This window comes from Aquarana catesbeiana, linkage group LG01 (assembly GCF_042186555.1).
Source record: "Aquarana catesbeiana isolate 2022-GZ linkage group LG01, ASM4218655v1, whole genome shotgun sequence".
NCBI lineage: Eukaryota > Metazoa > Chordata > Amphibia > Anura > Ranidae > Aquarana > Aquarana catesbeiana.
In genome coordinates, this window is record NC_133324.1 from 453626717 (window position 1) to 453642485 (window position 15769).

Sequence of the window (15769 nt, forward strand, 5' to 3'; positions counted from 1 at the left end):
ATGAACATCTGTAATTCATAGTTTAAAACTTTTTTTCAGAAAGAAAAAAAATATTTTGCTGTAAATCCTTAGCTGAAGTTAGGCTTTAATTTGTTTTTTCTTTTACTTGAAGTCCATTTAAAACTACATGTCCATCTAAGACTACTCTGCCTACAGGCTGACAATGCTGCTGCACCTTTTCACAGAACAAGCAGGGTTGTCACCCTATTACAGGAAGTGAAACATATCAACATAAAAATCAACAGGCAATAAGACTATGTTTCATGTAATATTCAGAAAAACAGAAACCTGTGTGTAAATTCTAGCAACAGATTGCATCATATACAGTACAGTATGTTATTTTTGATTTTGCCCATAGCTCCACTTAAAGAATGAAAAAGTAGCCATGAACTAAGCTCCATGTCCCCAAACCCAGTCTTGTTTACAGGGTAGTTTGGTACTAATTATTTTTTCCTATTACAGTATAGTTTAACTGATTTTAATTCATTATTACTATGGACCAATCCTCTTAATTCACGCAAAGCTGGACACATCTTAATATGGATTTACTAAAAAGAAGAATGTATTAACCAAGGGCTGTCACTGCTTTATAATCCAGTTGATGTACAGCTAACTAAAGCCATGTTTCATGTAATCAGGAATGCCAGTAAGGTGTACTCACAAGTTGACAATGAAAAGCTTTTTAGCCAAGACACCTATGATTTTCTGGCTCTGTTGGTGGCTTTAATCGGAGTTTTGGGGTTGTGTACTAATTCACTAGTGCTGATTCTGTATTGCAGATTCAAAACATTAAGGACTCCAACAAATCTTCTCTTGGTGAATCTCAGCTTCAGTGACTTTGTGTTCTCAATTTTTGGGGTCAGTTTTATTTTTGCATCATGTGTAAGCCGGCAGTGGATCTGGGATAAAGAGGTATGCGTTTTTGTTGGATTGTGTGAAAATCTATTGGGTGAGTAAGATCATTTTTTACTGTATTCTGACAAGTATCACATGATGTAGTATAATAAGGAATATGCAAACCCAAAATTTCTTATTCCTGATATTTGCCTGCTATAGCATGTACTTGTATGAAAAAGTATCCTGTTCTCTTTGCATTGCTTCCTTTGTGTGAAATACCCGGTGTTCCTGTGAGTCCCTCTGCTTTCCTATTAAAAACTGACCAAACTAGGCATTAAAGTACAGTGTGGACAGTTTTCTGGCTGTGCTGGTACTCAGCCTGCTCTCCTCCAATCAGACTTCTGTTGCCCCCTCTGCACAGCTATTCACTGGGAAGATCAGTGTGCTGCTGTTTTTCCTCCCCTAGCATTTATGCAGCTGAGAACAGAGGGTATGTGATAACTTATAAAAAGGTGAAAAAAAGGGTTTAATAATGTTTTTTATATCTATACACACGTTTTGCCTTTCATTTCTATTCTAAACTTAATGGGTTTTTTTACAAGGTGAGGGTTTACTATTAAATTGTTTAATTTAGTGGTTGTATGTAATACCTACAGTGGGGAAAATAATTATTTCATCCCCTGCAGATTTTGTATGTTTGCCCACTTACAAAGAAAAGAAGGGTCTATAATTTTTATCATAGGTGTATTTTAAATGATAGAGACAGAATATCAACAAAGAAAATCCAGAAAAAACTCATGACACAAATGTTATAAGTTGCAGTTCAGTGAGTAAAATAAGTATTTGACCCCCCAAGCTAAACATGACTTAGTACTTGGTGGAGAAAAAATTTCCAAACAAAAAGCAAAAGGGGAACCAGTATGAGCTCTGCGCGCAAATATTAGTAAGACAGACTGAGAATGATATCAAACGAGTCTGTATAAATTAAGGGCTACTGCTATCACCTGCAGAGTGTGGGTGTGTTCCTCTGAATTCAAGTAACATATATCAAAAAGGCAAGAAAAAGAGGAATTCTTTGGTGAGGAACATGCAGTAGACAGTTTTATGAATGTAAATTATTTATTAGGATAATCACAATAATCACCAGTCCAAAAAATGTACTGTGAAGACAGGTACCATCACCAATTAAAAAGACAATATTGTCAAAGACATGCGCAGATGGCCACCTCACTCAGCCACAGATTCAACCCAAGCATATGAACTTCATTCATAAATGATGCATAATAGGTAACAGCAAAAAGATTTAGATGCGCCAGTATGCAAAAAAGTCCTTAGTAATCAAAGGAGGGCAGCTGGTTGGGGCATGTAGACTGAGCTTGGGCAATATAAAAGTAAAGAAACCGGCCTGGTTGTAAAGGTAGATGCCTGCTGAGATCAGGAGAAGAGGAGAAGATGCTGGGGATGTAGGGGGTCTGTAGTAATAAACCACCGGATCGTGGGACCCCAGGCTGGGGAACAGCATTAATGGTGAATATACACGCCTGTATGATGAATGTCTCTCTAGCTAGCTTATCGCTAGAGATGTGAGAGGCAACTTGCACCTAACCCGAAGATACACAAAGTAACTGATTCAGTAGAGTGGATGCAGTAGATAGACTCAGGATGTATTAATACAGTGGCAATCCTGTAGCTGGGATACATAAAGGTTAGATCTCACCCGGTGTCAGCTGCTATCCTCTTCAGGGATGGAGGGTGATGATAACTTTCACCATCTCACACGTGTAGATTGCGGGTTACTGGGTCTTCCGCAGGGTCAATTAGGGTGCAGAGCCGTTGACGATCCCATGGGAATCAGAATAGTAATTGTCCTGGTGGGGTGTCAGGTATACAGGCAATGATATGCTTCCTCTTTTCTTCCGTTACTCCGAATATGTGCAGGTAAGCGTGGTAATGCAGGCCGGAGGTTTGGAGAGGCTGGTGGGTGGTTCTACGCCACTGCCAGGACGCTATAGGCAGCGTGATGGCGTCATGCTGACGCGTTTCATCCGGGTCTCGGATTTCCTCAGAGCATGCGCAGTAGAGAATAATGTCGTCTTAAATAACGTCAGAGCGGAATCACGTGGAGGCTTCGGCATCTGGTTGTTATAGCTACGGCGCAGTTTCACTGACAGCCACGCACACATATAAACAGAGCTTAAAAAAGCAGAATAGGGGCAGAGGGAGACCATAAGTACCGAGGCTCCCGGGGGGGGGGGGGGGGGGTGGGGGGGGGTTGGCATGGGGATGGAATAGAGGGAGGGGGGAGGGGGAGTCGGGATGGGGTAACGGAGTAACGGAAGAAAAGAGGAAGCATATCATTGCCTGTATACCTGACACCCCACCAGGACAATTACTATTCTGATTCCCATGGGATCGTCAACGGCTCTGCACCCTAATTGACCCTGCGGAAGACCCAGTAACCCGCAATCTACACGTGTGAGATGGTGAAAGTTATCATCACCCTCCATCCCTGAAGAGGATAGCAGCTGACACCGGGTGAGATCTAACCTTTATGTATCCCAGCTACAGGATTGCCACTGTATTAATACATCCTGAGTCTATCTACTGCATCCACTCTACTGAATCAGTTACTTTGTGTATCTTCGGGTTAGGTGCAAGTTGCCTCTCACATCTCTAGCGATAAGCTAGCTAGAGAGACATTCATCATACAGGCGTGTATATTCACCATTAATGCTGTTCCCCAGCCTGGGGTCCCACGATCCGGTGGTTTATTACTACAGACCCCCTACATCCCCAGCATCTTCTCCTCTTCTCCTGATCTCAGCAGGCATCTACCTTTACAACCAGGCCGGTTTCTTTACTTTTATATTGCCCAAGCTCAGTCTACATGCCCCAACCAGCTGCCCTCCTTTGATTACTAAGGACTTTTTTGCATACTGGCGCATCTAAATCTTTTTGCTGTTACCTATTATGCATCATTTATGAATGAAGTTCATATGCTTGGGTTGAATCTGTGGCTGAGTGAGGTGGCCATCTGCGCATGTCTTTGACAATATTGTCTTTTTAATTGGTGATGGTACCTGTCTTCACAGTACATTTTTTGGACTGGTGATTATTGTGATTATCCTAATAAATAATTTACATTCATAAAACTGTCTACTGCATGTTCCTCACCAAAGAATTCCTCTTTTTCTTGCCTTTTTGATATATGTTACTTGAATTCAGAGGAACACACCCACACTCTGCAGGTGATAGCAGTAGCCCTTAATTTATACAGACTCGTTTGATATCATTCTCAGTCTGTCTTACTAATATTTGCGCGCAGAGCTCATACTGGTTCCCCTTTTGCTTTTTGTTTGGAAATCATTTTGTGGGATTAATACTTCCCTTCCTGAACCATACTCTGTGTCACTCACACCAGTCCGTACCATTCACTCTCCCTTTTAACCGCAGGAGAGCCTGTAACTACCCAACCTCCCTTCCACCGGCCCCCCCCCCCCCCCTCCCCCCACCATCCCTCCTCACTCTTTACCTTCTTCATCTTTACGCCTTCCAGTCACCCACTATCCCATCACATCTACCCTCACTTTTTGGGACATGGCATACCAACTTGATGAGGACATTGAACGGGAGATTCAATCTGCCTTTTCTAATGAACAATCCGTCGCTAAGGACGGTGATGACTCATTACAGACCCTGTTCAGAAACCACAAAAAGCTAACTATTAAATTCTTAAATAGAAAGTGGGACATTTCGTCCCTAAAATCACATATCGAGAATCGCATTATACCGCGCGGTCTAAGAGAACGGGTCACCCCGGCCGGACACCTCCACACCCCTCGATTTATCGAAGCATGGAAGGCCAGCTGTGTTAAACGTGGCCTTGAGATCATGCAAATGATAGTTGATGAGGAAGAAATTCAGCTGAATGAACTAAAGGCAGAAATAGAAATAAGTGCCCGATTACTAGAACCCTTTAAAACAAATCCTATGTTTGATAAACATAACGAACTCCTTAAAAAAGAAGTAGAGAGAACCCAAAAAAATCTAAAAAGTCATAAACAGGACAAGTTTAAACAGAATCTACAAGATCTGGAACGAGGTGACCTCTTCGATCCCACAATCTATGTGGGTAGAAGTAGATCCCGGAGGAGTAGAGGGAGACAACATAGTTCCAAAACCAATCGTAATCACCCTTCTTCGTCTGAAAGCGACAGCGAACATAAAGAACTTTCAGTGACTTTTTTAGACAAAGATTCACTTCCCCCAGACAGCCCCGTCACCATAACGGGAAAAGGGAAGATAAACCAAAAGGGACAAAAAACCACACATCAGTCCCCGCCACACCAGGGAAGGGTGAGAGAAACACGCAGGAGCCAGCGACAACTCAGGAACAGATCACACAGGACATAACTGACCAAAGTAAGATATCTGATCCAATATCCCTGAGCTCCACCCCAGACATGAAAGTGGTTAATCTTACACAATTTCCCCTTAACGAACATCATCTGTCGCTATTAAAAAGAGGCCTCTCCTTCTCCCCCAGATCTGGGATGAATGAATTTGAAGTCTATAAAGACATATCCCTATACCTGAGAAAGGTTATATTTAAATTCTGGCATGCAGCACAAAAAGAAGAGTCCTCACACACTCCTCTAGCTGCGGAAGAAAGAGAGGCCCTGGAGGCCCTGGTTTCCCTTTTGCAGGAGAGCCCCGATCTTGACTCAGACACAGAGATCTCGAATCAACAACATGTAGTAACACGTTCGGCAAACCTCACTATTAAGTCCACCAAAATGCCCCCACTTTCTAAATATAAACCTATCGAGTTCTTTCTGTCACAAGTCAAGAGGGATCTCTCCAAAGTAAACTGGAAATACAGGGGATTGGACAATATCTCACGAGAGGAAAGAAAAGCCCTTAAAGAACTCATGAAAGCCCCCGGCATTGTCATTAAGGGCAGTGACAAGGGGGGTAATGTGGTCCTCCTAACCGAGGACCAATACGAAATTGAAGTTAAGAGACTCCTGATGGATGAATCTACCTACCGGAAACTTCATTCTAACCCCTTTACTGCCGTTGTCAATGCCCTTAATTACATGCTTAGCCTAGGCCTAGAGGAGAAACTGATCACAAAAAAAGAATTCAACTATCTGCGGATACAACAATACAATATTCCAACGTTCTATATTATCCCCAAGCTCCACAAATCCCTGAAGAATCCTCCTGGCAGACCCATAGTCTCCGCTGTCAACGGTCCCATAGAGAAAATCGGCAAATTTGTGGATGCCCTCATTAAGGATCTCGTATCAGAACTGCCCTCATATGTGCAGGACACTAGGGACGTACTGCGACGACTGGAGACTGTGACTATGCCACCTGGAGCCCTTCTGGTAGGGATTGACGTTGAATCGTTATATACATCAATACCACATGTATGGGGCCTACGGGCAGTTCAATTCTTCCTTGAGAGGAGGTTCCCACTGCTTGGGCAACAGAATGAATTCATAGGCGAAATTCTCGCCTTTCTACTTGAACATAACTGCTTCCAATTTTTGGGAGCTTTCTACCAGCAAATCAGGGGGACTTCCATGGGAGCCCCTTGGGCACCCTCATACGCATGTCTACACCTCGGCATGTGGGAGGAGGAGATGGTCTATCCCTCGTCAATGTACCTCGGCCACTGTCATCTGTGGCTGAGGTACATTGACGATGTCTTGATGATATGGGGGGGCTCCGAACTTGAGCTCCAGACTTTTATGGATGAATTAAACATCAATGACAGAAATATAAAACTTACTTTTTCCTTTGATCCCCACTCTCTTCCGTTCCTCGACCTGACTATTTCGGTCAATAATGGTCTGATTGATACGAAGACCTTTAGAAAACCTACAGCAGCAAATACTCTTCTCCAGGCCTCCAGTGACCACCCCAAATCATTGATAAAAGCAATTCCTGTGGGCCAATTCCTTAGGGCCTGCAGGAACTGCTCCAGTCAAGATGATTTCCAGGCCGAGTCAAGAGAGCTCTACAATAGATTTAGAGAGAGAGGTTACTCTCACTCCTGTATCAGGGAGGCAAGAAGGAGGGCGAATCAGACAGATCGGCCTACCTTGCTTGAGAAAAAAGATCATAAGCTTTCCAATGGGTCACAAGGACCCCTGAGGATCATCACCAAATTTGGAGCCCAATGGGACCAAGTTAGATCCATACTTAACCAACATTGGCACATTCTGTCTGATTCTCCCAACCTGGGTAAAATAGTAGGCACTAGACCACTCTTGACCGCTCGTCGCTCCAGAAATTTAAAAGATAGCCTTATTCACTCAGAGTATAAAAGATCTTCTACCCCCAACTGGCTTACTCAACTCCCTCCCCTCAAGGGGATGTATAGATGCGGCCGTTGCTTGGTATGTAAATACGTCGAGCGTACGGACATGTTCACCGATTCCGATGGCAAAAAATGCTTTAAAATTGATAACTTTATAAACTGCAACACCACCAGAGTCATTTACATGCTTACTTGCCCATGTGGTAAAAATTATATTGGCAAGACTAAGAGACAACTGAAAGTAAGAATCGGTGAACATGTCCAGAGTATCCTTAGTAAGGATGACGAGCAACCCATTCCACTACACTTCCTCCAATTTCATGGCGGAAGTCCTGCAGGACTCACCTTTAAAGGTATATATAGGCTCAATCTCCCACAAAGAAGAGGGGACTTTGACAGGATACTATACCAAAAGGAAAAGATGTGGATATACAATACCAACAGTATGCAGCCACAGGGGTTAAATAATGAATGCAATCTCGCTGTCTTCCTTACACCATAGACCCCTGTACCACACCAACATTAATCTACGTGGTACCCTTCTGAACTTAAAATGTTAATTTTAAATACTGGGCTAATTCTCTAAATCTCTCCTCTTGAGTCCCCACTTTGACGGTACATTTTCCATGTCCCTGCTCACCTCACCACAATTTTTTTTTTTTTTTTTTCCCCCTAATTTTTTTTTTTTTTTTCCCCCCCTCTTTTCCCCCCCCCCCCTTTTCCCCTCCCTTTTTCCCCCCCCATCCCGACTCCCCCTCCCCCCTCCCTCTATTCCATCCCCCCCAACCCCCCCCACCCCCCCCCCCCCCCCGGGAGCCTCGGTACTTATGGTCTCCCTCTGCCCCTATTCTGCTTTTTTAAGCTCTGTTTATATGTGTGCGTGGCTGTCAGTGAAACTGCGCCGTAGCTATAACAACCAGATGCCGAAGCCTCCACGTGATTCCGCTCTGACGTTATTTAAGACGACATTATTCTCTACTGCGCATGCTCTGAGGAAATCCGAGACCCGGATGAAACGCGTCAGCATGACGCCATCACGCTGCCTATAGTGTCCTGGCAGTGGCGTAGAACCACCCACCAGCCTCTCCAAACCTCCGGCCTGCATTACCACGCTTACCTGCACATATTCGGAGTAACGGAAGAAAAGAGGAAGCATATCATTGCCTGTATACCTGACACCCCACCAGGACAATTACTATTCTGATTCCCATGGGATCGTCAACGGCTCTGCACCCTAATTGACCCTGCGGAAGACCCAGTAACCCGCAATCTACACGTGTGAGATGGTGAAAGTTATCATCACCCTCCATCCCTGAAGAGGATAGCAGCTGACACCGGGTGAGATCTAACCTTTATGTATCCCAGCTACAGGATTGCCACTGTATTAATACATCCTGAGTCTATCTACTGCATCCACTCTACTGAATCAGTTACTTTGTGTATCTTCGGGTTAGGTGCAAGTTGCCTCTCACATCTCTAGCGATAAGCTAGCTAGAGAGACATTCATCATACAGGCGTGTATATTCACCATTAATGCTGTTCCCCAGCCTGGGGTCCCACGATCCGGTGGTTTATTACTACAGACCCCCTACATCCCCAGCATCTTCTCCTCTTCTCCTGATCTCAGCAGGCATCTACCTTTACAACCAGGCCGGTTTCTTTACTTTTATATTGCCCAAGCTCAGTCTACATGCCCCAACCAGCTGCCCTCCTTTGATTACTAAGGACTTTTTTGCATACTGGCGCATCTAAATCTTTTTGCTGTTACCTATTATGCATCATTTATGAATGAAGTTCATATGCTTGGGTTGAATCTGTGGCTGAGTGAGGTGGCCATCTGCGCATGTCTTTGACAATATTGTCTTTTTAATTGGTGATGGTACCTGTCTTCACAGTACATTTTTTGGACTGGTGATTATTGTGATTATCCTAATAAATAATTTACATTCATAAAACTGTCTACTGCATGTTCCTCACCAAAGAATTCCTCTTTTTCTTGCCTTTTTGATATATGTTACTTGAATTCAGAGGAACACACCCACACTCTGCAGGTGATAGCAGTAGCCCTTAATTTATACAGACTCGTTTGATATCATTCTCAGTCTGTCTTACTAATATTTGCGCGCAGAGCTCATACTGGTTCCCCTTTTGCTTTTTGTTTGGAAATCATTTTGTGGGATTAATACTTCCCTTCCTGAACCATACTCTGTGTCACTCACACCAGTCCGTACCATTCACTCTCCCTTTTAACCGCAGGAGAGCCTGTAACTACCCAACCTCCCTTCCACCGGCCCCCCCCCCCCCCTCCCCCCACCATCCCTCCTCACTCTTTACCTTCTTCATCTTTACGCCTTCCAGTCACCCACTATCCCATCACATCTACCCTCACTTTTTGGGACATGGCATACCAACTTGATGAGGACATTGAACGGGAGATTCAATCTGCCTTTTCTAATGAACAATCCGTCGCTAAGGACGGTGATGACTCATTACAGACCCTGTTCAGAAACCACAAAAAGCTAACTATTAAATTCTTAAATAGAAAGTGGGACATTTCGTCCCTAAAATCACATATCGAGAATCGCATTATACCGCGCGGTCTAAGAGAACGGGTCACCCCGGCCGGACACCTCCACACCCCTCGATTTATCGAAGCATGGAAGGCCAGCTGTGTTAAACGTGGCCTTGAGATCATGCAAATGATAGTTGATGAGGAAGAAATTCAGCTGAATGAACTAAAGGCAGAAATAGAAATAAGTGCCCGATTACTAGAACCCTTTAAAACAAATCCTATGTTTGATAAACATAACGAACTCCTTAAAAAAGAAGTAGAGAGAACCCAAAAAAATCTAAAAAGTCATAAACAGGACAAGTTTAAACAGAATCTACAAGATCTGGAACGAGGTGACCTCTTCGATCCCACAATCTATGTGGGTAGAAGTAGATCCCGGAGGAGTAGAGGGAGACAACATAGTTCCAAAACCAATCGTAATCACCCTTCTTCGTCTGAAAGCGACAGCGAACATAAAGAACTTTCAGTGACTTTTTTAGACAAAGATTCACTTCCCCCAGACAGCCCCGTCACCATAACGGGAAAAGGGAAGATAAACCAAAAGGGACAAAAAACCACACATCAGTCCCCGCCACACCAGGGAAGGGTGAGAGAAACACGCAGGAGCCAGCGACAACTCAGGAACAGATCACACAGGACATAACTGACCAAAGTAAGATATCTGATCCAATATCCCTGAGCTCCACCCCAGACATGAAAGTGGTTAATCTTACACAATTTCCCCTTAACGAACATCATCTGTCGCTATTAAAAAGAGGCCTCTCCTTCTCCCCCAGATCTGGGATGAATGAATTTGAAGTCTATAAAGACATATCCCTATACCTGAGAAAGGTTATATTTAAATTCTGGCATGCAGCACAAAAAGAAGAGTCTTCACACACTCCTCTAGCTGCGGAAGAAAGAGAGGCCCTGGAGGCCCTGGTTTCCCTTTTGCAGGAGAGCCCCGATCTTGACTCAGACACAGAGATCTCGAATCAACAACATGTAGTAACACGTTCGGCAAACCTCACTATTAAGTCCACCAAAATGCCCCCACTTTCTAAATATAAACCTATCGAGTTCTTTCTGTCACAAGTCAAGAGGGATCTCTCCAAAGTAAACTGGAAATACAGGGGATTGGACAATATCTCACGAGAGGAAAGAAAAGCCCTTAAAGAACTCATGGAAGCCCCCGGCATTGTCATTAAGGGCAGTGACAAGGGGGGTAATGTGGTCCTCCTAACCGAGGACCAATACGAAATTGAAGTTAAGAGACTCCTGATGGATGAATCTACCTACCGGAAACTTCATTCTAACCCCTTTACTGCCGTTGTCAATGCCCTTAATTACATGCTTAGCCTAGGCCTAGAGGAGAAACTGATCACAAAAAAAGAATTCAACTATCTGCGGATACAACAATACAATATTCCAACGTTCTATATTATCCCCAAGCTCCACAAATCCCTGAAGAATCCTCCTGGCAGACCCATAGTCTCCGCTGTCAACGGTCCCATAGAGAAAATCGGCAAATTTGTGGATGCCCTCATTAAGGATCTCGTATCAGAACTGCCCTCATATGTGCAGGACACTAGGGACGTACTGCGACGACTGGAGACTGTGACTATGCCACCTGGAGCCCTTCTGGTAGGGATTGACGTTGAATCGTTATATACATCAATACCACATGTATGGGGCCTACGGGCAGTTCAATTCTTCCTTGAGAGGAGGTTCCCACTGCTTGGGCAACAGAATGAATTCATAGGCGAAATTCTCGCCTTTCTACTTGAACATAACTGCTTCCAATTTTTGGGAGCTTTCTACCAGCAAATCAGGGGGACTTCCATGGGAGCCCCTTGGGCACCCTCATACGCATGTCTACACCTCGGCATGTGGGAGGAGGAGATGGTCTATCCCTCGTCAATGTACCTCGGCCACTGTCATCTGTGGCTGAGGTACATTGACGATGTCTTGATGATATGGAGGGGCTCCGAACTTGAGCTCCAGACTTTTATGGATGAATTAAACATCAATGACAGAAATATAAAACTTACTTTTTCCTTTGATCCCCACTCTCTTCCGTTCCTCGACCTGACTATTTCGGTCAATAATGGTCTGATTGATACGAAGACCTTTAGAAAACCTACAGCAGCAAATACTCTTCTCCAGGCCTCCAGTGACCACCCCAAATCATTGATAAAAGCAATTCCTGTGGGCCAATTCCTTAGGGCCCGCAGGAACTGCTCCAGTCAAGATGATTTCCAGGCCGAGTCAAGAGAGCTCTACAATAGATTTAGAGAGAGAGGTTACTCTCACTCCTGTATCAGGGAGGCAAGAAGGAGGGCGAATCAGACAGATCGGCCTACCTTGCTTGAGAAAAAAGATCATAAGCTTTCCAATGGGTCACAAGGACCCCTGAGGATCATCACCAAATTTGGAGCCCAATGGGACCAAGTTAGATCCATACTTAACCAACATTGGCACATTCTGTCTGATTCTCCCAACCTGGGTAAAATAGTAGGCACTAGACCACTCTTGACCGCTCGTCGCTCCAGAAATTTAAAAGATAGCCTTATTCACTCAGAGTATAAAAGATCTTCTACCCCCAACTGGCTTACTCAACTCCCTCCCCTCAAGGGGATGTATAGATGCGGCCGTTGCTCGGTATGTAAATACGTCGAGCGTACGGACATGTTCACCGATTCCGATGGCAAAAAATGCTTTAAAATTGATAACTTTATAAACTGCAACACCACCAGAGTCATTTACATGCTTACTTGCCCATGTGGTAAAAATTATATTGGCAAGACTAAGAGACAACTGAAAGTAAGAATCGGTGAACATGTCCAGAGTATCCTTAGTAAGGATGACGAGCAACCCATTCCACTACACTTCCTCCAATTTCATGGCGGAAGTCCTGCAGGACTCACCTTTAAAGGTATATATAGGCTCAATCTCCCACAAAGAAGAGGGGACTTTGACAGGATACTATACCAAAAGGAAAAGATGTGGATATACAATACCAACAGTATGCAGCCACAGGGGTTAAATAATGAATGCAATCTCGCTGTCTTCCTTACACCATAGACCCCTGTACCACACCAACATTAATCTACGTGGTACCCTTCTGAACTTAAAATGTTAATTTTAAATACTGGGCTAATTCTCTAAATCTCTCCTCTTGAGTCCCCACTTTGACGGTACATTTTCCATGTCCCTGCTCACCTCACCACAATTTTTTTTTTTTTTTTTTTTTTTTTTTTTTCCCCCTAATTTTTTTTTTTTTTTTTTCCCCCCCTCTTTTCCCCCCCCCCCCTTTTCCCCTCCCTTTTTCCCCCCCCATCCCGACTCCCCCTCCCCCCTCCCTCTATTCCATCCCCCCCCAACCCCCCCCACCCCCCCCCCCCCCCCGGGAGCCTCGGTACTTATGGTCTCCCTCTGCCCCTATTCTGCTTTTTTAAGCTCTGTTTATATGTGTGCGTGGCTGTCAGTGAAACTGCGCCGTAGCTATAACAACCAGATGCCGAAGCCTCCACGTGATTCCGCTCTGACGTTATTTAAGACGACATTATTCTCTACTGCGCATGCTCTGAGGAAATCCGAGACCCGGATGAAACGCGTCAGCATGACGCCATCACGCTGCCTATAGCGTCCTGGCAGTGGCGTAGAACCACCCACCAGCCTCTCCAAACCTCCGGCCTGCATTACCACGCTTACCTGCACATATTCGGAGTAACGGAAGAAAAGAGGAAGCATATCATTGCCTGTATACCTGACACCCCACCAGGACAATTACTATTCTGATTCCCATGGGATCGTCAACGGCTCTGCACCCTAATTGACCCTGCGGAAGACCCAGTAACCCGCAATCTACACGTGTGAGATGGTGAAAGTTATCATCACCCTCCATCCCTGAAGAGGATAGCAGCTGACACCGGGTGAGATCTAACCTTTATGTATCCCAGCTACAGGATTGCCACTGTATTAATACATCCTGAGTCTATCTACTGCATCCACTCTACTGAATCAGTTACTTTGTGTATCTTCGGGTTAGGTGCAAGTTGCCTCTCACATCTCTAGCGATAAGCTAGCTAGAGAGACATTCATCATACAGGCGTGTATATTCACCATTAATGCTGTTCCCCAGCCTGGGGTCCCACGATCCGGTGGTTTATTACTACAGACCCCCTACATCCCCAGCATCTTCTCCTCTTCTCCTGATCTCAGCAGGCATCTACCTTTACAACCAGGCCGGTTTCTTTACTTTTATATTGCCCAAGCTCAGTCTACATGCCCCAACCAGCTGCCCTCCTTTGATTACTAAGGACTTTTTTGCATACTGGCGCATCTAAATCTTTTTGCTGTTACCTATTATGCATCATTTATGAATGAAGTTCATATGCTTGGGTTGAATCTGTGGCTGAGTGAGGTGGCCATCTGCGCATGTCTTTGACAATATTGTCTTTTTAATTGGTGATGGTACCTGTCTTCACAGTACATTTTTTGGACTGGTGATTATTGTGATTATCCTAATAAATAATTTACATTCATAAAACTGTCTACTGCATGTTCCTCACCAAAGAATTCCTCTTTTTCTTGCCTTTTTGATATATGTTACTTGAATTCAGAGGAACACACCCACACTCTGCAGGTGATAGCAGTAGCCCTTAATTTATACAGACTCGTTTGATATCATTCTCAGTCTGTCTTACTAATATTTGCGCGCAGAGCTCATACTGGTTCCCCTTTTGCTTTTTGTTTGGAAATCATTTTGTGGGATTAATACTTCCCTTCCTGAACCATACTCTGTGTCACTCACACCAGTCCGTACCATTCACTCTCCCTTTTAACCGCAGGAGAGCCTGTAACTACCCAACCTCCCTTCCACCGGCCCCCCCCCCCCTCCCCCCACCATCCCTCCTCACTCTTTACCTTCTTCATCTTTACGCCTTCCAGTCACCCACTATCCCATCACATCTACCCTCACTTTTTGGGACATGGCATACCAACTTGATGAGGACATTGAACGGGAGATTCAATCTGCCTTTTCTAATGAACAATCCGTCGCTAAGGACGGTGATGACTCATTACAGACCCTGTTCAGAAACCACAAAAAGCTAACTATTAAATTCTTAAATAGAAAGTGGGACATTTCGTCCCTAAAATCACATATCGAGAATCGCATTATACCGCGCGGTCTAAGAGAACGGGTCACCCCGGCCGGACACCTCCACACCCCTCGATTTATCGAAGCATGGAAGGCCAGCTGTGTTAAACGTGGCCTTGAGATCATGCAAATGATAGTTGATGAGGAAGAAATTCAGCTGAATGAACTAAAGGCAGAAATAGAAATAAGTGCCCGATTACTAGAACCCTTTAAAACAAATCCTATGTTTGATAAACATAACGAACTCCTTAAAAAAGAAGTAGAGAGAACCCAAAAAAATCTAAAAAGTCATAAACAGGACAAGTTTAAACAGAATCTACAAGATCTGGAACGAGGTGACCTCTTCGATCCCACAATCTATGTGGGTAGAAGTAGATCCCGGAGGAGTAGAGGGAGACAACATAGTTCCAAAACCAATCGTAATCACCCTTCTTCGTCTGAAAGCGACAGCGAACATAAAGAACTTTCAGTGACTTTTTTAGACAAAGATTCACTTCCCCCAGACAGCCCCGTCACCATAACGGGAAAAGGGAAGATAAACCAAAAGGGACAAAAAACCACACATCAGTCCCCGCCACACCAGGGAAGGGTGAGAGAAACACGCAGGAGCCAGCGACAACTCAGGAACAGATCACACAGGACATAACTGACCAAAGTAAGATATCTGATCCAATATCCCTGAGCTCCACCCCAGACATGAAAGTGGTTAATCTTACACAATTTCCCCTTAACGAACATCATCTGTCGCTATTAAAAAGAGGCCTCTCCTTCTCCCCCAGATCTGGGATGAATGAATTTGAAGTCTATAAAGACATATCCCTATACCTGAGAAAGGTTATATTTAAATTCTGGCATGCAGCACAAAAAGAAGAGTCTTCACACACTC

The 15769-nt window shown here is 44.3% G+C and overlaps 1 protein-coding gene across 1 annotated transcript in view; it reads left to right on the forward strand.

Moving 5' to 3' along the window:
* Positions 1 to 621: 621 nt before the first annotated feature.
* The window catches only part of OPN3 (opsin 3), a 54198-nt gene continuing 39050 nt past the window's right edge, over positions 622 to 15769 (forward strand). The window contains exon 1 of the mRNA XM_073612262.1: positions 622 to 949. Within this exon, the coding sequence (XP_073468363.1) occupies positions 622 to 949 (328 nt within the window). The remainder of the gene's footprint in view (positions 950 to 15769) is intronic.